At 54.8% G+C, this 24,421-nt stretch overlaps 1 protein-coding gene across 14 annotated transcripts in view; it reads right to left on the bottom strand.

Moving 5' to 3' along the window:
- The window catches only part of COL27A1 (collagen type XXVII alpha 1 chain), a 155,378-nt gene that overhangs the window by 69,732 nt on the left and 61,225 nt on the right, over positions 1-24,421 (bottom strand). For 11 of the 14 annotated variants that reach the window (XM_021067868.2, XM_084993608.1, XM_084993644.1 and 8 more), the window contains 7 exons: positions 19,934-19,987; positions 17,732-17,776; positions 8,963-9,016; positions 8,191-8,235; positions 4,536-4,589; positions 3,315-3,368; positions 2,318-2,371 (listed from right to left, as the gene is read on the bottom strand). In XM_021067868.2, the coding sequence (XP_020923527.2) occupies positions 2,318-2,371; positions 3,315-3,368; positions 4,536-4,589; positions 8,191-8,235; positions 8,963-9,016; positions 17,732-17,776; positions 19,934-19,987 (360 nt within the window). The remainder of the gene's footprint in view (positions 1-2,317; positions 2,372-3,314; positions 3,369-4,535; positions 4,590-8,190; positions 8,236-8,962; positions 9,017-17,731; positions 17,777-19,933; positions 19,988-24,421) is intronic. The other 3 variants (XR_014825918.1, XR_014825904.1, XM_084993665.1) reach the window with 1 other exon arrangement.

Raw genomic sequence — 24,421 nt, 5'->3', positions numbered from 1 at the left:
GCCTCGAGTTGCCCCTCAGGGACCCGCAAAGCACAAAACACTCTTCCCACAGAGGTCGAAGCACAATCTGGAGACCAGTCACCCCTTCGATGGCTTCAAGGGCCCGTCAGTCTGGCTGCCTCCAGCTGTTGACAATCATTAGACACTCAAGCTTCTCTGGGTGTGAACTGACCAGCAAAGGCTGGTATGAGAACATCTCCTTCCTTGTTTTATGTGTAATACCTCTGTTGATTCAGCCATTTGGTTTCAAGCTGGACCTGCTACATCCTCAGTTTCCCGCCAGCCAGAAACCAAAGCCTTCTCATATGAATCCCTGAGAGCAGAATGCTCCCCCAACTTCATCTTCCTAAGTGGCTTTTCTTCTTCTTCTTTTGAGCTTTTGATAACTCCTATTAAATTCCAGCTCAAACATCCTCTCACCCTTCTCACTAGCAAAGGCAAGAATGGTCCTGAATTTGAAGCTAACACAGGAAGCCAAAGCCCCATGGCTTTTCCTTCAGATTAAGAGCTCAAAGTTTCATTCTGTCACTGGCTCACTGTGTGACCTTGGGCAGGTTTCTCAGCCTCTCTGGGTCTTGGCTTCCTCATCCGCAAAAATGGTGAATAGCCCTAACAGCGCTGTTCTGAGGCTTCAACAGAATAAGATGAGCGCAGTGCTGAGTTCAGCACCTGGCACCTGGGACGCGCTCAATAACAATCTGCATTCCAAGGGGGGTTGAGTCCTGTGTCCTGGGAAACACGGCTGCCTAGGGTGGTCCTGTCTCCAGGGAGAACTTAAAGGTCAGAATGCTGATCAAGGTCGGGTGCTCACACAGATCGGACCCACTGATGAGGAAAAGAGCTAACTCATGCAGGGGCTGGACAGCGGGACCTCGACTGAGGGCCGCCGAAAGGAGGCAAAGACTCGGGAAGGCGCTGACTTGCTCGTCGGCTTCTGTCTTTAGCTGAGCAGAGCCATCTTCTGGCTTCGGAGTCCGCCAACCCAAACAGAACACAAAGACGGGAGAGGCATCTGACCCCAGATCTGTCTAGGGACGCAAAAGGGAGCCAAAGAGCACATAAAGACCTTATTTGCTACAAGTAGCAGAGTGACCCTGCAGAGGTCGCGTCCCTGCTTTGTGACTCAGTGTCCTCGCCTGCAAAACATTGGTAGTACGCGCTCCCTCATGTGGTTGGGGTGGCAATTCAACCAGCGCTCACCTCAGCCTCCTGGCACAAAGAGGTGCCTAATACATGTGAGGGAGCAGGCTTTCCACCCGCACTGGCCAGACTGCTGGGAAACCCGGACTCTCAGAAAAGTCTTTTTCCACAGTGACCAAGGGAAGGCATCAGCGCCATGGAAGAGAGGCCAAGTCCATTCGTCTAAAGATAGGGCTGTGTCACGGCCAAAGTCAACACAGTGGAAAGTGGAACTCGTAGCTTTCAGGAAACACTCCCTCATCCATCCGGGCAATAGCGGGAGTGATCTTTGGAAGGGTCTGGAGAAGCCGGCAGGGCCAGACTTCGGCCTCTGAGACCTCGTGGATGAGCAAGGCCCCAGGCCGGGGAGGTATGTGGGGGGAGGGTGGACCTAGACCCCCTGAGACAGACAGTAGCCCTAGTACTGTTGGCCCTGTTCTCCAGAGCTGGTCTCTGTACTGGGGGTGGGGTGGAGATGGGAGAAAAAAAAAAAAAAAAAAAAGGCTCCACCAGCTGCCTCCCTCTTTCGTACAGCAATGCCAGCTGATGAACTTTTCACATACCCGTGCTCCTTTGCACACACATCAGGAACGCTCAGGGTTCTGCTGACTCCACTGGAGTTACTATGTTAATTGCTTCAGCCACCCCTCGTTAAGTCTGCTTTCCCATCCATTCCAGCACCAGAAGTTTGCACTTGTCTCTTGCTCCCTGTCCCTGAGAGCTCTAAGCCCTGCACGTCTCCAGGCTGTGGGCAGCGGGGAAAGTTCCAGGGCTCAGAGGGGCTGGTTGCCTCAAACATCAGGGTAGAGAATGGGGAGAGTCCCCATGAAGGGTCCAGGCAGCAGCGTTCAGAGGGCTTTCCTGGTATTTTTTTTTTTTTTGGAAGCTGTGAAGGTGGCCACGTAGTTGCGGGGGTGGTCCGGGCCAGCTTCTGCCCCCCTGCCTTTGAGAGCCCCTAGGGGAGCCGGGATCAGCAGAGGCAGAAAAGGAAAGATTGCTGGTCTAGGAATTTCTCTCCTCAGCTCCATCGCTCATGTGCTGTGTGACCTTGGGCAGGTCTCTCCCCCTCTCTGGGCCTCGGTTTCCCAAACCCCTGTCCCAGCTGCAGCCAAACATAGAGAAATGGGGTATCACATACCTCGGGTCCAGGGGGCCCAGGAAACCCAAGGGATCCTTTGTCTCCAACTTTGCCCTGCGGAAGAGAAGAGATTGTGGGGGAGGCAAGGGCAGGGGAGGACCCACCTTCCCCTGATCCCTCTTATTAAGCCCTGCCTGGGGGTGGTTAGAAAACTCAGAAAACTATGAATGACCTCTGTCTGGACAACTACCAGGAGCGGCTGTTTAAACCCCGTCTTTTACACTTACTAGCTAGGGATCCTGGGCAAGTCACTTTACCTTCGAACCTTACTTTCCCCATCTGTAAAATGGGAAGCTATTATAATTCTCAAACTCTTGGGATTGTTGGCAGTTGTCAAAGAGATAGAACACAGGAAGGATCTGATGCACAGTAACACGCAATAAATAAATGACCCCCACTGCTATTATACATAATGTTACTACCGGAGTTCCTGTTGTGGCGCAGAGGAAATGAATCCGACTAGGAACCGTGAGGTTGCGGGTTTGATCCCTGGCCTCGCTCAGTGGGTTGTGGCATTGCTGTGAGCTGTGGTGTAGGTCGCAGATGCGGCTCGGATCCCGTGTTGCTGTGGCTGTGGTGTAGGCCAGCAGCTGTAGCTCTGATTGGACCCCTAGCCTGGGAACCTGCATATGCCGCGTGAGCGGCCCAAGAAATAGCAACAACAACAACAACAAAAGACAAAAGACAACAAATAAATAAATAAATAAATAAATAAAATAACGTCACTACTATATAGAAGGCACTGGGAGCCCTGCTTCTCATCAGAGTTGTGTCAGTGACTGAGGCCTATCTGTGATGCTGGGTATGTCCCTGCCTCTCTGGGCCTCAGTGTCCTCATCTGTAAAATGGGTGAATCTCCATTTCTACTCTGCTCCACTCGTCCTCCAGAGCTGCTGCAGGAGGAAATGGGGTCCCAGATATGAAGGAGTCTCTGGCCTCATTCTATGAACAATGGGAGAGCGTGAGGTTTGGGAGTCCCTGAGCCGAAGACACTTACCAGAGGCCCTGGCTTCCCCCGTGCACCCGGGAACCCTGGCAATCCTTGGCTCCCCTGGAAAAGATGCAGAGCAAGCCGGGGTTAGTGAGGAGCAGAAATGGCCAGCTGAACGGCTGCTCGGTCATCCTTGCCAGCCTGAGGCCTGGAGAACACCCACTTTCAGGGGGAGGATGAGCTCCCTGCTCCATTTCCCTGCTTGCAAGCTCCAGCTTGGCAGCTCTAGAGGCTGGGCCTCAAGCATGCAAAGGGGAAGAAGCAGCAGCCCTTGTCCTCAGCAGGTCGTTCCTGGAACCTGGGACCCTAGGGCTCCAAGCAGGCACCACCTGGGGAAGTCTGGAGACTGGGGCCCGGCTGGAGAGGCAGCCAGGCCCGCGTGGCTCGCAACCCAGAGACATTGAGGCTGGGTCAGAACAGGCCAGCCAGGAGGGAGGGGAGAGGAAGAGGGAGAGCTGGCCAACATCTGGGCCTCGTTGACTGGCTGGGTGACGTCCAGATGTGGCCACACGGTGCCGGACACAGGCAAAGAGGAGCCGGCCTCGGCAGGCTGCCTCAGCTCCTCAGTCAGGCAGGCCAGCCACTCACTCAGACATGTCTTATACGTTCACCGCTCTGCGCAGGACCCTGGGCGGGGTTCCTCTGGGCCAGCAGGGGGCCTGAGCCCACGGAACCCACTGTCTGGCAGGGGGCTGAGCATGAGTCCCCATCAACCAGAAAGGAAACGTGCCACCACAGCTGCGGCACCCCCAGACAGGGAAGCGGCTGCTTCCCAAGCTGGTAGAGGAAACGGCACCCAGGCAGAGTTCTGAGATGGGTGGGGCTGGGCCGCGCACCGGTGGGGCAGAGCATGTGCAAACTTCAGGAGCACAGGGCTTGAAGGACCAGGGGCAGGCAAGTAGCAGAGGGACCTGAACGCTGGGAGCCTGGGTGCTGGGGCTCCGCTCTGGGGGCAGGAGGGAGCTACGGATGGGCTGTGAGCCCAGCACAGGGCTGGACACTCAGAGCAGTTTTGTGGGGAGGGAAGCGGCTGGGGCCTGGGCATAGGAATAAGTCAGGAGGCCGGTGGAAAGTCCCAGGAAGAGACAATGAGAGGGGGGAATGGAGGATGGAGAAGACAGGACAGCTAGAGGCCATCTTGCAGGTGAGTCTTGACCCAGGACGGGAGGAAAAGCAGAGCCAGAGGAGAGCAGGGCCGGGGGGCAGGTGCGACTCTGCTGCATTTACCTTGTCTCCTTGGAATCCGGTATCTCCTGACACACCTGGAACCCCTTGTTCACCCTAAACACACACCAGCAAAGGTTACGTTGGAGACCACAGTGGGTTCTGGAAGCCGCCCCCCCAATCCAGACCCACGGGCAAGGTACAGCTTTGCTGAGGCTGTTCCCCAAGTCGATCTGACCAGCAGCAGCCTCATTAGAGAAAAGGACAGCCCCAGGCCTGCCCTGCCCCGGAGGAGACTGGAGGAGAAGGTGGGCCCTGAAGACCGGGGTAGGGGGGGAGACACAGAGCCAACTTATCTGCAGATCTGCCTGGCGTTGCCCAGACGGCTGAACATTCCACTAACAGAAGCTCAGCTGCCCAATGTCATCAGGCCTCGTGGCAAGAACTGCCACTTGCAAGTCAAAGGAACTGTGTCTTGATAATTCAACCTCTTCATCGTCAACTGATGTCACAGAGGAGCGTGCAGCCTGGACAGCAGCCCCACACCACGGCAGCTTCTCAGTGCTTGCACCTGTTGCTTGGTACCAAGCTGTGAGTTGTCACTTTGTCTTTTTTCTTTTCTTTTCTTTTCTTTCTCTCTCTCTCTTTTTTAGGGCTGCAGGCACATGGAGGTTCCCAGCCCAAGGGTCAAATTGGAGTTGCAGCTGCCACCCTACACCACAGCCACAGCAACCCGGGATCTGAGCCGCGGCTGCGACCTACAGTACAGCTCCTGGCAATGCCAGATCCTTAACCCATTGAGCGAGGCCAGGGATCAAACCCGCAACCTCAGGGCTACTAGTCGGATTCATTTCCTCTGTGCCACAAGGGAAACTCCTGTCATTTCTTCTTTCTGTGGGAGTTCCCATGGCAGCAATTTGCTTCGGTCTACTTCTGATTAGCTGCTTTTCAAATCAGCGATAGCACGAGAAACCAGAGCCTGGTCTGTTAAGACTATGTGTAAACAGAGAGTAAACTGGTCTCGAGTCAGGTCTGAGTGTTTCTTTTCTAAGATGACGCATTGCACAGGCTTGGTGACACTGAGGCTGGCCGTCGGAGGTCTTTTCTACTCCCTCCCGGTATTCAGCCACATCCCAGTAAATGAGCTATCGTGGAGAGGTTTCTCCTTCGAGCTGGAACCATCTCACACAGCCTTCATCATTTCCAGCTTTCTATGTTTGTACATTGGCCCCAGGACTCAGAAAACATTCACAGCCCCGGGAGCAGTTGGAAGAATGGGGAGAAAACCCCAGGAAGAATGGAGAATCTTAGAGAACTCATGTCATGCAGCTATAAGGCCATGATCCAGCAGAACTTCCTTGGCAGAACAAGAGCCAGAATGTTTTTAAAACACAAATTTTTTTTTAACTCACTTTGGTTTTTCCAATTTGGAAAATCTGGTACAATATCCCAGAGTTTTAAGAACCAAGGAACATTTTTTTTTAAATGTCCACAGGAGGAGTAAGATGGTTACAAAAAAAAAGGGGGGGGGGAACAGAGGCACCTAAGAAATCAGGACAATGGATCTGCAGGAAGCTGGCCCTGGAGCATCAGCCTGGGTTCCAGAATGTGCCTCCGTGAGGGGAGAGGGAGCCAGGTGGTTGTAAGTGGGACCGAGGCCAGGTTGGGTCATGGACCATCTGGGATTCTGGGCAGGATGACCACAGAACATGAAGGGGTGGCGATGTCATGCCAGGGGATGGCCAGAGGGTGGGGTGGGGGTGACCAGGGGCTGATCAGAACCCTGCTCCCTACAACATTGACCCCTTCCCAGCCAAAGGCACAGAAAAGAGATTTCTCTTTTTTTCTTCAACCCCAAAGATGTATTTGATTTTCCTGAGATCTATGAGCAGGAAAATAATTTCCTCCCCTTGTGGTTTTTTTTTTTTTTTTTCCAGCGCTTTCACATTTCTAAATGTCCCAGGCACCACCAGTCCGCGAGCCAGCTCAGTTCTATGTAACACATTTATTTCCATGTTCCTGAAGAAACAGTGAGCCGGAGGCCAGCTCTGCAAAGGGCCTATAAAAACTCCCTGCCTACAGGCCAGGCCCTCCTTTCCCCCCACTTCCTCTCCCCTCATCCATGACTTCAGCATTTCCAGAAGGCTGTGACTCAACCCGCATGCAGGGTAAACAGGTAGCCGTGGGGAAGCCCCCGCCTCCAACAGAAAGCCCCTGCATCTCCAGAGGGAGGGCCCGGGAAGAGGGGGCTTAGCGGCCAGCAGGGCAGAGCCAGGGCACAGAGCTGAGTCGGGGAGGCAGAGGGAGCTGCAGCTGGAGGCTTGGGCGGAACGGGAAGAGATGGGAAGAGGTGGAAACAGATGGAGAGAGAACTGGGGTTAGTTCCACCCGGGATTCCTAGAGGGTGGGGGTGGGGAAGACAGCCTGGAGTTCCCCTTTCAGCCCAGCACCTCTGATTTCCTAAGAGTCTGGGGTCTGGGCTGGCTCTGACCGATCACTGAGTTCCCTTGGATGCATTTCTCTCTGGGTCTGTGGCCCCGGCTGTGAAATGCAGGTACCGGAGGAGGTAATCTCTGAGGGTTTAACGGGCTCTGCCCTCTGCCCTCAGTCCTGCCTGGGGTGGCGGGGGGTCTCTGGGGGCAGGTGCCTGGGCTGGAATCCTGATGCTACCGTGTGTGTGCTCGGCATGCTTCCCACCCCATGGGGGGTGGAGGACAACGGGCTAGCCCCACAGAGCACTCCGAGGATGCCCAGCGCTATACCTGTTCCTGGTCCTCAGGCTTAGGAGGAGAGTCATCTGAAGGCAGGTGTGGAGGCAGCCTGGCCCCGGGGGGCTGCTGAGCAGCTCTTAACTGCTCAGGCTTGTGGAAACTTGGATGCTGCCTAGAAGCTCTCCCACACCCTCTTCGGGGTGCCTGATTTTGCCAAAAAGCTAAGGGGGGAGGGTAGCACGATGGCCGCAGGACAGAGCACAGAAGCACAGCCTCCTGTCACCTCCCCCGCCTCCTCCGGTGTCTCTGTTGCTCAGATGCTGCAGGACTCAAGCTAGCTGCTGCCCCACCCTGGGTTCCATGGTCCCACCTCCCCACCTCCAGCTCTGGTTTGGCACAGGGTCAGTGCAGCAGCGGGGCTGTGGAGGACACGTGGCAAGGGTGGCCTCCCTGTGGCAGCTGGAAGGAAAGCGGGTCAGGGGCTCAGAGGCCCGTCCGGGCTTTTCCATTGCCTTTTCAGACCCCGGGATTAGGTTCCCAATTCCAATCCTGGTGGTTTCTGTGGATTTGGTTCCTCCTGTGCCTGCGAGGGGGTCTCTGGACCCCACATCACACTTGCCCTGGAGCCCATCATCTCAGCCCTACGCTCCCCAGCCCCTACCCTCACCCTCTCTGTTCTGTGACTTTGGCCTCAAAGCCCAGATGCTGGCCTCAGCTTTGCTCTCCAAATTCGGAGACCTGTCTTACCTTATCCACCCTCCCCACCCCCCAGGCCTCAATAGCACCCCTCATGCTCTGCCTGCCAAAGTCTGCATTACTCCGGAGCCATCTGCCGAGTCCCACCCAGAGTTACAAAGAAGAATCTGGGGAGCACAGATGTAGGGGGGCCAGAAGGAAGTCAGGAAGAGTGCAGGGGAGTGGACCTGGCAAGAATCAGCAGCAGCATCGAGGCGGAGGGGGTTCGCATGCAGATAAAACACAGTGCAATAAGGGAGTATTCAGATCACCTTATCACCTTTCAGTCCGGGTTCCCCCACGTTGCCCATCAGTCCCTGCAAGACAGAGGCCAGGGTTCAGCTGTGAGGGACCTTCACAGCCCCAGAAGTCAGGGCCCTGGCAGAAACCCACTAGTTTGCTGCAAGACCCCAGATGAGACACCCCAGCCTAGGGCTCAGTTGTCCCATCTGTCAAAGGGGGAAATGAACCCCAGCCTAAGGGGCCATGGTGTGGATCAAAGGAATACGAGAAGGGACAGTTGATTTGTGAGCCACATTGTTCTGGACACATCCAGGGGAGAAGGGGGCTGATGGGGAGAGGTGGGCTTAATGAGCCGTGTCACTCGCTTACTGGCCAAATGGGATCACTCCGAAACATGGTGATCCTGGCAGTTTCAGCCCATCTTTCCCCTGCATGTCCATCCCACCCAGGGGTGTCCTAAGCTCCCTGGCTTGCCATTTATAGTTTTTATGCCCCTGGCGATGTCCCCGCGCCACCCCCCCCCCGGACTTGCAGTGCCCTGAGGTCCGGAACCACATCTGACTCATGCTCAGCTGGAGGACCGCTGTCTGATAAATATATCTGGCACAAAGGACATGCAGATGGACGATGACTGGCTCACTAAGACCTCAGCCCCTGCTCTGCCAGGGTCCACCCCGGTCCCCCTCTGAGTGCCCCCCTCCCCCAACACTGCATCAGGGCACCCTTCCCTCTGTGCTGAAATGCATCAGGGGCTGCCCGGCTGGGATGAGACCCGGATTAAGGGACGGGGCTCTCATTTACCTTCATGCCTTTGGGTCCTGGGTAGCCAATCGGACCCAGTGCTCCCATGTCGCCCTGGGAAGAGAAGGAGAAGGGGATGCCATGAGAGGTGGCTCACGGGAGGCTGGCTGGGGAAGGATCCCGGACGCAACCCCGCTGCGTTGATCCTGTAATAAGGAATATTCACCTCCACGGAGGTCCTGGCGTGAACTTCACAGAGGCCCCCTCCCAAGCTCATTTCTTGATTGCCACAACCTCCCGCCACTTCTTTCCATCCCAGCTGACATTCTTTCCAGCCCATTCTAGCTGGGGGACCCAGGGCATTTCATGGGCTTGTGCGGACCTCAATCTCTCTATCTGTAAAATGGGGACAATGATCTCTCGCCCGGGCGGCTGGAAGGGTTAAATAAGCACACACAAGGCTTCCACTCGTCTAGTGGTGAGGAAGAGGAACTGTCTGCTTCCAGAAGCTGGGCCATCTCCTTGGGATGGCAGCAAGGAGGAAGTGGGGCTGTCAATCACAGACACTTGAGCTGGACACTGCAGGACACTCAGAGCAGCGGGCAGATTCTGGGCCAGCGGTTGGAGACCCAGCATCAGACCAGATCAGACTGCCCAAGGCAGGAGCAGCAGAGCTTTTTGACCCTAGAAGCCTCATTCCTTTGCTGAGGGCTGGGGAAAGGCCGGGAGGTGGTGCCTCAGTGTCCACCAAGGCCACAACACTCGGTCCCATCTCCTGTTCACTCATCGTGTGATTTTGGGGGCCAAACTCCCCGTGCCTCAGCTTCCTCATCTAAAGCACAGACTCAAGGAGTTCCTGTCATGGCTCAGCAGAAGTGAATCTGACTGGCATCCATGAGGACGCAGGTTTGATCCCTGGCCTCACTCAGTGGGTTAAGGATCTGGCGTTGCCGTGAACTGTGGTGAAGACTGCAGACGCGGCCCAGATCTGGTGTTGCTGTGGCTGTGGCGTAGGCCAGCAGCTACAGCTCCGATTGGACCCCTCACCTGGGAACCTCCATATGCTGCAAGTGCGGCCCTAAAAAGGCAAAAAAATAAAAAATAAAACACGGACTCATATTCTGCACCTCTTAGGGTTTTCTCAAGAAGTAATTGGCTTATAAAGTCCTTGACACACTCTGGAGGCATTTTAGGTGGTTATGGCCTAAGAGCCATACCAGCATCTAGTGGGTAGAGGCCCCACAACAAAGAATTATCCGGCTCAAATGTCAATGGCATGGAGGTGGAAAACTCTGGTTTACAGTGAAGGAGTTATTTCATTTTCTCTAAACAAGCCCCCCTCTTTCTCTGATGTCTCCTCACTGCCTGCCCTCCCCTTTCACGACTAAAGGCCAAAGAAAGGGAGCCCCTGAAATACTCTCTTCTCTCCCTTTTCTGTCCTCTGTGACTGATCCAAGTGTCCGGCTGCTGTGTGAGCTCAGTCCGTGTCCTTGACCTCTCTGGGCCTCGGTTTCCCACACCCCTGAGTCAGGCTGCACAGGGGCCCTGGCAAGTGCTCTGAAGCACTGGAGGAACAAAGGCCGCCCCAGGCGTCCAGGCTCAGGAATGGGTTCCCGTGGGAGCTGCCTGGAGACATCTCGAGGGAGGCAGGCAGAGAACGAAACATCCCATTCCTGCCAGACTCCCGGCAAGGGCCAAGGGGGCTATGTGGTGGAGTGCCCCTGGGGACAGAGATGGAGGGAAACGCGGAGTTTGCAGACGGCGGCGCGGCCTGGCGGAGGCCCTGCCGAGTCTCACCTCCCACTCCCTTGAACCTCAGGGTCCCCGCCCGATTGGGTCAAACCAAACCTCCTAGCTGAGCCTTGGCCAGGAAATTCTGCCTCTGGAGTTCCCGTCGTGGCGCAGCAGAAACGAATCCAATTAGGAACCATGAGGTTGTGGCTTCAATCCCTGGCCTCGCTCAGTGGGTTAAGGATCCGGCGTTGCCGTGAACTGCGGTGTAGGTCGCAGACACAGCTTGGATCCTGTGTTGCTGTGGCTATGGCGTAGGCTGGTGGCTGTAGCTCCGACTGGACCCCTAGCCTGGGAACCTTCAGATGCCACGGGTGTGGCCCTAAAAAGCAAAAAAAAAAAAAAAAAAGAGAGAGAGAGAGAGAGAAAGAAATTCTGCTGTCCGTTCCCATCAAGTGATTTTAAGAAAGCACAGTCTCAATTTAGAGGGTGATAATAATAATAAAAATAACGCTGGCCGGTAGGTGCCGTGCTAAAGCACTTTACATGCCTCAAGATGGCCCTTAAAGATCCGTCTGCTATTTAGCCCCATTTTACAGATGAGGAAACTGAGCCTCTGAGAGACTAGGACTTGAGCAACTTGCAGAGCTGGGCAGAGCTGGCATTCACACCAGGCAATCTGTCCCCTGAACTTCTAAGCAGTTCTTAAGTGATCTCTGGAGAGAAGAAGCCAGGATTGCTGGCCCAGGAGAGGCGGGAGTGAAGGGAAGCCAGCCCCTCAGAGAAGAGCATTTTCCCGAGGAAAGGGGCAAGGATGGCCCCCTTAGAGTTCCGAATGCTGCACAGATAAACAGAGGAGGTTGTGCTGGTGCAGTTGGCTCCAACAGGGGCCAGACCTTGAGCAGAGGACTGTCCAGCAGCTCCAGGAACACAGGCTCCCTCATTCCGTCCCCACCCCAGGATTGAAGGCGGCTTATTGGGTGGAAGCTGAATTTAGCATAGGCCTGAGCGACGCCCACGTGGGCACCACAACACCCACAGGCACCCCTACGGGCCTCTCCAAAGGGGTCTGTGGTGAGGGGGGGAGGACGAGGGACAGTGTGGGCATCCCACCCAAGAACCCATGGAAAGGGGGCTCCGGCTGCGGAGCATGTAGGGAGGAGGTGGCTGCTCAGGGCGGGTTCTCCTCATGTCGGTGGGACTCTCCTGTTGGGCAATAAAAGCATTTAGGGGAGAAAAGAAAAAAACCCTGGCCTTGTTTCCCCAGGGACAGGCTGCAGAGTACCAGTCTGCTCCTCGCCTAACACCGTCACAGGCAGCTTGGCCAAGTGACACCCAATATCGTGTCCCACAAGAAAGAATGGTAATGGCCCTAGCCTGGAACCTGTTTCTACACTTGCCTAAACGCCCAGGTCCTGCTCAACACACTTTGCTCTTTATCTCGCCACGAACACAACCAACAACCGCATCTGCCACCGCTGAAAAAGCTCCTACTGTGTGCCAGGCACCACTCCAGACACTTTCAAGTCTTGTCAAATCCTCGTCTGTGGGAGCGTGGCTGGGCCAGGGATGGTGCTGGCTGTTCGGACTCTCACCGACTGCTCACGGTGACCCTGAGAGGTCAGCACCATTGTCAGTGCCATTCCATTTCACAGACAAGAAAACTGAGGCTTAGCGGAAGGTGAAGCAATGTACCCAAGCTTAAGCAATGGGCAGGGGACACAGGCAGGACCAGAACAGGTGTGTCTGTCCATCTGGCCCCACAGTCTGTGCTCACAAGCCTGGGATTGACTCCATTTACTCTAATAAAGGACCCAAGGATGGCTTTCCTGGTTGCCCTCACGGATAAGTGACAGGGTGTGAGGACAGGCTTGAGATGCAAAAACAGCTGTGAGTCCCACTCTTCCCCTCCCCTCCCCGCAACATGTGCCAGCAGGCACCCAGGCTGGCTGGGGACCTGGGGCTTCCGGTGCCCACCCTGATGGCAGCCATGCTGAGTGAGCCTCCCTCTCTGCTCCCCTTTTGCCCTGCTGTTCCTCTGTAGCCCAGCCATCCTCAGCCACTGTTCCCCACACCCAGCATGCTCCGCCCTGAGCTCACACGGCCAACACCCATTTGTCCTCCACCCGCAGCTCCAGCCTCACTTCCCTGACCCCTCAGGCCAGGCTGGACCCCTGACAGCCATGGCTTTCGCTCGTGGCCTGCTCCACACTGACAACCACTGACACGGGTGCCTAGGTGGCCACTGCCTGCTTCATGCTGCCAAGGAGGTGCTCACTAAAAGCGGCTTGATCAACAGGTGAGAAAGAAACCCACTTGCACTCGCGTTTACAAACCCTCTAGGGAAAGCTCTTGCTGCAATATTCCCTGGAACTTCCTTCGCCGGCAACAAGGCCTCTTTCCAAAAATTCTGCTGGAGGTTGGCAGCTTGGGGATGGGGACCCAGGGGCTGTGGCCAGTCCCAGCTCCTGTGTGGTCTGAATAAGCAACATCTGTCACAGAGAACAGTCCCTGGCACTGCCCAGTCCACACTCGCACATCTGCTTTCTCCATGCAGCACAGAAGTCATGTGGCGCTGGGTGGGTGGTACAGCGGTGAAGTGCGTGAGCTGTGAGCGCTTCAGCCTCTCTGAGACTCAGTTTCCTTAGAACAACTGTAATCCAACTTCCTGCTCAGAGACTCACCGTGACAATTAAATACTTAGCACAAGGGTTTGGTAAATGTCAGCTAATGGGGTTCCTGACCTTGCTTTAGAGATAAAGAAACACAACCAGATGGTCGCTTAGTGACAGAATATAGTGGACTTGTCCACTATGTCCCTCATGCTGGGATCCAGCCTCTTCACATATTCCCTGGGGCTCATTAAATGGAGGAGTCAAAACGCCCTTCGTGTCACTCGGAATCAAAAAGACAGAAATCTTTGTGGAGCAGATTCTGGAACCCGGCCCCCTTCTCTTGAGGGCCAGCCAAAGGGTTTCAATGACTCGGAGGGGGCTGTTTCAAGGCTGTCCCACCTTGGAGGCTGCAGGGGGCCACCAGCAGCTTCTGGTGTTGTGAGCCACGTGGGAAGTCCCCACCAGCAGCTTATGGGATGGGGGATCACACAGAGCTGGATTGAAGGTCCCTAACGGGTGATCTGGGGCTCCAGCCTCTCCATCTGGGCGACCAGGCTGCTGCTGCCTGCCTCAAGCGTCTCCAGGGGCCCAGCCTAATGCGTGTCAAGCACACGCAGAGCAGACAGAAGCTTCCTAAATGTTCATCTGGCTTCTCTCGACTTTCCTTTCGCTTGCCAGGACCCAGCGGACAGGGAAGTTTCGGCTTCAATCTGCATGCAAGTTGCTTCAGCTGACTAGACAAAAAGCCTCTAATACATCTGAATCGCCACGAAAATGATTATCAGGAGTGGAATTCCCATGTGCTCAGCTAAAAACCCACATCCTCTGGAAAACCATAGGTGACTCATGCTCCCTCTTTGCTTTAGCTCCTGGTTAGAAAATTCCTTTCCTCTCTAGCTTTTCGGGGAGGCAATTTTTTTCCCCAGGCACAGAAGTTGCTGTTCCCAAAAATCCAGGCTGAGGATGGGTGTCTTGGGTGGGAGAGGGTTGGAAAGCAGTGGTGACTTCGGGGAGCGAGTCCAGCCCTGTGACCCCGACCCCACCTCCACCCCCACCCCCAGGCGCAAGGAAAATGGGAGTGTCACCTTACCCCCAAAGGGAATTTAAAAACAGGGTGGAGGTGGGGAGTTCCCATCATGGCACAGCGGAAATGAATCTAACTAGGAACCTTGAGGTTGCAGGTTTGATCCCTGACCTTGCTCAGTGGGTTAAGGATCCGGCATTGCCATGAGCCGTGGTGTAGGTCGCAGGTGAGGCTCGGATCTGGCGTTGCTGTGGCGTAGGATGGCAGCAACAGCTCCGATTAGACCCCTAGCCTGGGAACCTCCATATGCCACAGGTGTGGCCCTAAAAGGATAAAAGACAATAAATAAGTAAATAAATAAATAAATAAATAAAAAACAGGGGGAAGCGAGGCTGAAAGTGGCCAGAGAAAGACATGGAACAAGGGGGCATCATGGGGCGTGGTACAGCACCTGAGAAATGCAGGGGTGCCCGGGGCTCCGCCTTAGCTCAGGCCCCTCAGGGGGGCTAGGAAGAGGAGCACCCTGGACTAGGGCTTGGGAGACATGGCCTCCCATCATGCCTCCATCTTTTCCTGCCTTGTGCATGACCTTGACCAAGGGCCTCAGTTTCCCCATCTGTCCAATGGGATTCTCCTAAGAGGACTGCCAGGCTGAGGAAAGAAAAATACGGGATGCCCAGTTAAAATCTGAGTGTCAGATAAACAATGAAACAAATGAATGCTATTTTAGAATAAATGTGTTTTAACTATGGTATCTGAAATGCAAATTTCCCTGGGCGTCTTATATTTTATCTGGCAGCCCTAACTGTGGCGGGGAAAGGGGAGCATCGGTGGGAAAGGGTTTTATAGAGTCAGGAGGGCCAAGGGCTGTGCATTCAGCCAAGCAATATCCTTGCCCCTCTCGGGATCCAAGGTAAAGGACGCCAACAATGACGAATAGGAGCATGTGCCAAGGATGACAGCCAAGACATGTAAACATCCCTGCAGAAAAGCTTTGGGGATGGGGATCATATAGCCTGAAGAAGGGGCCTTAGGAAGAACAGACAACAGCCATCGTTACATCTTGAACAGCTTCTTCCAGGAGCAGGGAGAGGAGTTAGGCTCAAAACACGGGAAAACTCTACACAACGAGACACAAGGAGCGCTCTGTGAACATGGATGGGCTGTCACAGGTGGGAGCTTCTAACACCACGGTGTTCAAGTTGGGAGTTTAACGACCACAACCAAGATGCTCCAGAAGGGAGTCCTGCTGAGATTAGAGAGGGCTGGACCAGAAGACTTCTGAGGTCCTCATCAAGTCAGGTTCAGGTTCTCTACCACTCAAAGCAAGTATTTCTTTTTCCAAAAAATTCAGGTCAGTGCCTTGTGTCAAAGAAGGTGCTCGGCAAAGGACCTCAGGCATGACAAACATTTGACTTGAGGGTTGACGCTTCCTAATTCCAAGCCAAGGCAGACATCACCAATCAATTGCAGCACCCTCTCCCATTAATCTCCAATGTGACTTTGAAATCTTCCTCAATGCAGTGTTTCAGAGGGTTGCCACCAGGCATAAAATATCTCATGTGTGTGTTTGTGAAACACTACTACTATGACTCCTCCTCCTCCTGAATCACTATTTATTAACAGTAGTTATTTATTAACAAATGATAGTAATAAAATCATTACTATTAATTTATTATTATTATTCTAACTAGTGTTTCTTGAGTGCTTATTATGTACTAGGCACTTCATATGTACTAGTTTCATTAAATCCTCACAACACTCTCCCAAGTTAGGGACTAATATTATTATTATTATGTTTTGTCTTTTTGTCTTTTCTAGGGCCACACCCGCAGCATATAGAGGTTTCCAGGCTAGGGGTCCCATCGGAGCTGTAGCCACCGGCCTACGCCAGAGCCACAGCAACGCCAGATCCAAGCCACGTCTGCGACCTATACCACAGCTCACGGCAACACCAGATCCTTAACCCACTGAGCAAGGCCAGGGATCGAACCTGCAACCTCATGGTTCCTAGTTGGATCCGGGACTATCATTTTAAAGATTAAAAAAAATTGAGGCACCGGGGGTTAAAAATTTGCTCAGAATTGCAGTTAAATGAGTGGTAGAGCTAGGATTTGAACCCAGGTGATCTGGTTCTAAGGATTGCCCTCTTAGCCATGGGACTGGACCAGACTAGGTGCATCTGTGGTCCTAATAAGAGTGGGCAAGCAGACCGCATCTTACAGAGCACTTCCCTGAGAAGTGGGGCCATAACCACAGAACCAGGAGGAGGCTGATCTGACTCTACCCCATCCGGCCCTTGTTCTGCAATCACCCACCTGAGCAGGAGAATACTGCAAGGATAGCCTCTGTCCTTTTCCCAGGACTGGTCTCCCCTGAGCAATGCCCCCCGCCTCCCCAAGAGCCTTCACTAGCCTCCCTCACAATAGAATTTCTCGGCACAGTTGCTGGAGTGGCCAAAGCTGGCAGCCCATTTATCAAACTAGGGGACAGTCTATTTGGGTGAGCCCCCAGACTCAAAGCCCATGAGGGATGACCAAGGGACAGAGGAGAAGAGGCATCAGACCCTCAGGAAAACTCTTAGATTCATTTCCCAGGCTTGAGTCTGTCACTAGCCCTAGGGGCCAGGCCTCAGGTCAAGGTTCACCCTCCGAAGGCCCAGCGGGGGCACTGGTGTTGGTTAACAGCATGCTCCACCAGGCTCCCCAGCCTGGATGGAGTCAGAGGTCAAATTGCCTCCTACCTCCCTGTATACCAGCTTCTCTTAGTTCCAAGTACATCAGGAGATAGTAACAATACAAAATATTTTAAAATAGAAGTATTTTCTGCTAATTGCACATTTATTGAGTGCTAGACCTTGTGCCAAAGACAGTATAAGCAATGCCTCATTCGATCCTCACAACCACCCCAAGAGGATTCTACCATCATCCTCATTTTACAAATGAGAAATTAAAGCTCAGAGAAGGTAAGTGACTTGGCCTAGGTCACACAGCCAGGATGTGGCAGAACTGTGACTTGAACTCAGGTGGTCTGGCTCCAAACTCAGTGCTCTGGTCAAGATGGAAAAGACTGCCTCGCATGGCCCAGAGCCCTCAGCTCGTCTGCCAGTCACTTTCTTCCTCTGGACCTGAAGCACCTCACCTGTCCAATGGGCATGCTACCACTTGCCACTGCAGATCGATGGACAGGCAGCAGGTGTGAAAGCACATGGCTGTCTCATGTTCCCAGTACCCATCCCCATTTAACTAATGAAGAAATGGGCTCAGAGAACGTAGGTGAGCCACCTGAAGCCACACAGCAGGGCTTGCCTCCCTTAGCCCCCTGCCTTGACTTGTCTGTCCTGCTTCCCCAGTTCCTCCTGGGGTTTGATGAGAGACAGGCGTTTGCAGGAAGACCTGTGGCTTGCTCCCAGCACCCTGCCTCCTGGTCCTCCCCCTCCCCAGGCTTTGGTGTACTTACAATGAGGCCGGGGACTCCTGGGGGCCCTGGCAGGCCCAGTTCTCCCTGCGAATAGAGAGAGGCCATGGTTACTTGCTCTGTCTCCCCCCAGGCCACGCCCTCCAGGCCTCCCCCGACATGGGCACCCATTCCTTGTTCCTGACTCTGCTGAGCCTGGCCTCAAATCTGAATGAGACCCCGCCCCCTCTGCCATCAGCTTTCCACATCTGTAAAATGGGAAAGGTGGACTTCCAAACCCAGTATCTTCATCGTAGGTGACAGAATGGGTGCAATCCTGATTGTGGCAATAGAGATGTGCAGGTGCCAGGGCTAGATCTCATTTCACTCTCACCTCTTAGAAGGCAACACTCAGGCTCCAAAGGTGATGCAATTTCCCCAAAGTCAAGTGTGAGGAACTAACACAGCGGTGGGGGCTCTAAGATGAGCACCACCAGGCCAGCCTTCCTCTCAACCGGGAGGTGCTGGACCCTCTCAGAGAACCCCCCAGCAACCTCCAGCCCCAGAAGGAGGCTCTCGGGTTTCTGCCTCTCAGGGCCTCTGAAGGGCTGCACAGCTCTTGCCTGGGAGTCTGGGGATGAGGTCGTGTTTGGCCGTGGGCAAGTTTCTGTTTCCCAAACCTCTAAAAATGGACCTGGAATTGCTTGCACCAGAAAACACAGGTAGTGGGTTTGGGGTCAAGTTCAAAGTGCAAAGGTGCGACTGAAAATAGGGGGCTCTAGAAATGGCGACTATCCATCTCCATCCTCCTCCAGGGGGGGTCCGTGTCCTTCATCTGTGCAGTCCCAGACAGGACGTGGTCCCTATAACCTCCGAGAGGAGAAGGAGGAGGTGAGAAGCAGCCTTGGCTGTTAAATGGAGGGCCTGAGGCTCGGGGAAGGGAAGCGACTTGTTCAAGGTCACTCAACTGTGTGGCAGAGCTGGGACCCCCTCCTCCGGTCTTCTTCCTGCTCATCCGGGCCAAGGGCACCCAGACATCACTGCCCCTCCCCCGAGCGCGCTTCCAGGATGACGTCACACATTCTCATAGTGGTTAATCCAGTAACTGATCCACCGAAGGCAAGACTGGTCCCTCACCTCTGTGCCTTTGCCAGCCCTCTTTCCTCCACCTGGAATGTCCATCCACCTCTTTCCTCATCCTGGCTCCAATGCCGTCTTCCCCAGGACCAGTCTTCCCTGCTTCTCCCTTCTTCCTCCCTAGCACAGGGACCTCCCCGGTCCCCCCCACCTCATTTCATCTCCTGCAATGGACTGAGAGATGGCCACAAGCTCCTCAAGGGCAGGACACACGCCCCCTTACTAGCTGGTGTTTACAACCCCTCCAGCCCGTGAACACGTGTCCTGGGTCCGACACCTCCCGCCCTCTCTCCTTTCATCCTCACCACAGCCCCGAGGGCAGCATCTGATCCCCGTGATGTACAGATAAGGAAACTGAGGTTCAGATGGATGAATGGCTTTGTTTGAGCTTCTCCTGCGCCCCAGGGAGCCTGGAGGTCAGCCCCAGCGGGGTGAGGCTCAGGGAGCATTTGTGGAATTAAATTGTCACATAATCGGGGGCTGCTTTTGGATCTAGCAGCCACCTCTGATGAGGGCACAGCTGGGCACAGCTGCACAGGCAGGAAGCCCCGGGAGAGACTGGAGGACAAGTGTTGTAAAGAGCCCTGGCTGCAGTCTGGACCCCCAGGCAGAGAACAAGCTTCCCTTCCCGCCCGAGCCTGAGCCTGGGACGGGGAGGAAGAGGCGGGCTTGGCTCGGCAGGGCAGGCTGACCCAGCTCCTTCCTGGTCTTATTTACAAACTCTATAAACATGCCTGTGTTGGAGATTTCTTTAGAACTCGGCTCTTCCCTCCATACAGAGCCTGCAAACCATCTGCTCCCGCAGGCTGCTGCCGCCCCATAAACATTTCCACTGCCCTGTAAGCTGGCAGCAGCCCTGGCTTCCCTAGTGAGGAGTGACCAGGGAACCTTCCCCAGCCCTGGGGGGTGGGACCCGAGGCTCAGGGGGCTGGAGGGCTCTCCTGGGGGTGGGGGTGGGGCCACAGGGCACCCATAGCAGACAGAAGCCTGGGGTTCAGAGGAATCATGCTTTCCTCCAGGAGCACCCGGCTCATGGGTGGCCCAGCTGAACCTAAAAGCTTAGATTCCTAAAATCTGCTGCACATTTGCTCTGTGCCTTTCCTGTTCCCAGAGATACGTAGTACTTACGGGGTTTCCATCCAGTCCTGGAGGGCCTCTTTCTCCAAAGTCTCCAGGAAACCCCTACGGACATGAGAGAGAGGAAACGTCGGCAGATGAGTGTTTATACCCAAGGGTGGCTTTCACCCAGACCCCCGGGGGGACACAGGACACGTCCATGCAGTCACACTTTCTGGTTCTAGAATCTGAGACACCTCGCACCCTCAACAAACATCCTCCATAAAGAACTTTCCAGGGAGTTGCCGTTGTGACTCTGGAAACAAATCCGACTAGTATCCACGAGGGCACGGGTTCGATTGCTGGCCTCGCTCAGTGGGTTAAGGATCTGGTGCTGCCGTGAGCTGTGGTGTGGGTTGCAGATGCAGTTTAGATCTAGCGTTACTGTGGCTGTGGCTGGCAGCTGCAGCTCCGATTGGACCCCTAGCCTGGGAACTTCCATATGCCATGGGAGTGGCCCTAAGAAGAAAAAATCAAAGACAAAAGCAAACTTTCCAAGGACCAGCTCCTGTAGAGGAGTCCATGGCTGGGGAACCCTCCCATGTACTCAGAGGCTCAGAAAAGAAAACAGTACCAAGCTCCCCCAAATGGAAATGCCAAGCTCCACGCTGAGACCTGGTCTCGCGGGAGTCAGGGATCAGGAAGCTGGGACCAGGCCTGGACCAGCCACTGATTTGCTGAGAGTTCTAAAAGTCACTCCTGCCTCCTCGGGCCTCCTTTTCCCCATTGTCTGAATCAAGGACGGCCTTTGCAGCATTTCCCAGCTCAGACCTCCCATGGTTTTTGTGATATGCCCTCCAAGAGCCACCCTGTGGAGTCATGATTCCCATTTTACAGATAAAGAAAGTGAGGCTCTGAAAGGGTAAGTGTCAAGGTCACACAAAGCCACACGGATAGGGAACATCAGCACCGTGGCCACAGGTGAGCCTTAGCAGCGATAGGGGCCAGGACACGCAGCCCAGGCAGGTCTGGCCCTCGCGCCCCCTCCCTGACCCCTCTCCATGCTCTCTGAGGGAGACGAGCAGCTGGAAAAACAGCAGCTGTGGGGAAGTTTCTGGGGGCCAGGGAGGGGGGACGACTCCGTTCTACTTCAAAAGGAAAAGAAAGTCCTCGAGCTTGGAATTCAGGGAAACCTGTCCTCTTCCTCTCCTTGAATTCAAATCACTGTTTTTCCAGGGAAATTTGATAAAAAACAAAGCACATGTTTTTCAGTGGCTGTCTGGGCTGTTTAAACAGTAAAGATTCTTCATGAAGGATAATTTGTTTCTGGTTTCTAATGCTCCTGGGGGAATCCAATAAGCAGATTAAACTAAAAGGGCCAAAGCTGAAACCCAAATCCAAACCAATTACCAAGTCTATACTGGCTGAGCAAAGAGACCTTAATTGCGTGTGCATGTGCCCAGAATACTATTTGAGTATCTACTACTCCCCTCCAATTCCGCCTCTGCTAGGACCAGAAGGGCAGGCGTTGACATCGATCTTTAGGAGGGGTGGCTTCATTCAGACACTCAACGGAGGCAAAGAGGACACATTAAAGAGATCTGGGCCAAGCCAGGGACTTTGCATGCAAAATCTGACTTGTCTTTGACACCCCACCCCCCTTGAGGGGAAGGTTTGGTCCCATTTCACAGATGGGGAGATTGAGGCTCAGAGAGAGAAATGTCACTTGACCACGGACAAAAAGCAAGTTTGTGGCAGAGCTGAGCCCAGGCCCCTCCCACCTCTCTGGATGCTGTCACATCTGCATGAGCTGAGCACAGGCAAATCCAGGCATGCAGGATTGTTCCAACGTGTATCTGACTAGATTCAGAGAGTGGTGTGTGTGTGTGTGTGTGTGTGTGTGTGTGTGTGTGTCCGCATGCGCTTCCATATCAAGTTTTGTGGGGCTACATCTGACCCTATGAGATGCCACGTCTCACATCCTTAGAGTCCCCCTGGAAAGTTCCAGTCCAGCCCCTGTTGGCCACGCTGTAAGGTAGACAGCTCTCTGATCCCCTGTGGCAAGAGACATCAGCTGGGGTCAACAGTGGGCAGGGATGTCTTCCAAAGGCATTGAGTTCCTGCCACTGCCTTTGGAAAAGGATGGGGTCGGGGGCTTGGCAAGAGAGAAGGATAATAATCCCTTAGGGGACAAAGGGGGGTGCCATCCGGTCGAGCACCAGGCTGACTCCACATGGCCCACAAGAGGCGGGATCTTGGGAGTCCATGCTCTGCCCTCCGAGGCCAGTGTCTGGAGACAGCCCCTGACTCTCCCGGGCTCACCTCCCGGTTGGCTGTGTGACCTTGAGCAGACCCTCGTTTGACCCTCTGTCCTGCTCAGGTTGGGGCAATGTGATCTCTAAGAACCCTTCAGCTGGGCCTGACCCCTAGACAAGGCCCAGGAGGAAGGAGCCTGCTTCCCAGGTGCAGGAAGGCCACCCTCGTCCCCCGCTTCCCCTGGGGAGGACAGAGACCTTGATGGCACTCTCCAGGCCCCGATCCTCGCTGTGATGCCCAGTATATTCACAGCCAGCAGCCACCAGGCAGGTCTCAGACCCATGGGTCTGCAGTCAGGGCCACTCCTGGCTGGCTCAAGGACCCCTCTCGGACTCAGCTGCTGGGCCAGCTTCCCCCGTGAGGCTTTAGAACCAGAGCAGCCCAACGCCAGCCCTGGCTCCACCAACCACAGGCCTTTCTCAGCCTCGGTTTTCTCTGCTGTACAATCGGGGTACTGAGAGGATGAGCCAAGGTGACGGATGGAGGGCCAGGCCCTGCTGGCACAAGGAGGCAGCGGCCATGCGAGGGCATGTCTCTGAAGCATAAGCAAGGGAGAGGCCCTGAGAATAGTCAAACACCCAGGGAGAGGCACGTATGCAGACAAAACCCAGCCTGAATATAGCCAACAAGTGATGACAGTGGGGCGACAGCAGTGACAGAGACCGCAAACTCTAACAGCCCCATAAGAAAGGTCCTATTACTGGCCCCATTTTAGAGATGAGGAAACTGAGGTCCAGAGACATTAGGGAACTTGTCTGGAGTCACACGGCTATGGAATAGCAGAACCGGGATCTGAACCTCGGTGGTTCAGGAAATCCAGAGCTGGTTCTCTGAGCAATGATGGACCATGAATACACCAAACAGACTAGAGCAAGCCCGTGGCCTCTCAAGGGTTCACAAGAGCCCTGGGCTAATGCACAAACGAAAATGGCATTCCTGAGGCTGAGGGCGGGTTCTGCTTCCAAATGCATGGTGGCTTTGATACCCTGCCCCATCTCCATCTTGTCTCCCTTCCTTCGGAGCAGCCACGCAAAGGACCTCAGGGTAATTAAGAGCACAACGGCTGGGGGGAAAAAGGGGCTTCAAAAGAGCTGGAACAGATCCGTGATTGGAATAATCATAGATGGTCTAAGATGGAAAGGCCCTGACCCTCAGCACCTCAGTCCCCAGTGGGGAGACTCACAGCACCCCGCTGGCTTGTCGCATCCCTCCACCGCGGAGCCACGCATCCCGGCTCCACATGCCCGCCCGCCCCGAGGCTTGCTCCTCTGGATCTCAGGGAGGCGGCTGCTGAGCTGAACACCCGCAGCCACTTCCACCCCGCCTGCTTCGCCCTGTCTGGCCGCGCCCGCTGGTGCAGGCGAGCACTCCCAGCCCGGCAGCAGCAGCGGGACCTTCCTCTGCAGGCCCCGGCTCCTGGCTGCAGCAGGTTGGCCCGAGGCCCAAGGAATGAGCTCGGCGCCCTGCTGGGCCCCAGCCATGTGGTTTCTCCACGTCCGTAGGTCGGGGGCCTCCCCCCAGGGAACTGAATGCCTCGTACTTGGAGGAGAACAAGGCCCAGGGGGAGTCAGAACCAGGATCTGGACAGGACTCCACCTTCCCTCTTGGCTTCAGCAATTCAGAGGAAGAGACACGAAAACGGGGGGAGTCCTCGTACCCAGAACCGCAGCGGGACTCTGGGAGCTGAGGAGGCTTCGGGGGACCATCTCATCCAGCCCCCTGCCTCCAGGCAGTCTGCTCCAGAAGGTGGGATCTAGGGGCAGGAAAGCCTGCGGCCTCCAGGATCAGAAGCCCTGCTGTGTCTTGAAGGCTTAGCTCCCTGGCTTGCACAATGGTTAGTCCCGCTCATCCCACCTGACAGCTCACCTTGCCCAACCTCCCCTGGGATGAGCAAGAGGTGGGATGCTTGTCATCCAGCCTTTGGAAAACTCTACTCTGCCATCACATGCTGGCTGGGCACCAACAATGGGAAACTGTAATAACCCCTGGGAAGAGGCTGCAGAAGGATCTTGGAGACCTCGTTACAGCGTTTACAGTTTCCAAAGTCAGCAAGTTCCTGCGCGGGTTTGACCAGCATCCTTCCTACTGTACCTGACAACAGCCTATATTCCTTTCTAGAGGATGCGAATGCTCCTAGCGTGCCGAACCCCTGAGGTCCCGGCACCCTTTTCTCCTGATGTTCTGCACCCCGCCTTCTGATAGCCACTTGGGAATCCACCCACCAAGTCACCTCGGGGAGCAAGG

This window comes from Sus scrofa, chromosome 1 (assembly GCF_054392235.1).
Source record: "Sus scrofa isolate SSC_HxYL_T2T_F1_AM1 chromosome 1, Sscrofa_HxYL_maternal_Yorkshire_Landrace_v2.0, whole genome shotgun sequence".
NCBI lineage: Eukaryota > Metazoa > Chordata > Mammalia > Artiodactyla > Suidae > Sus > Sus scrofa.
This window is presented reverse-complemented; position numbering and strand designations above follow the sequence as displayed.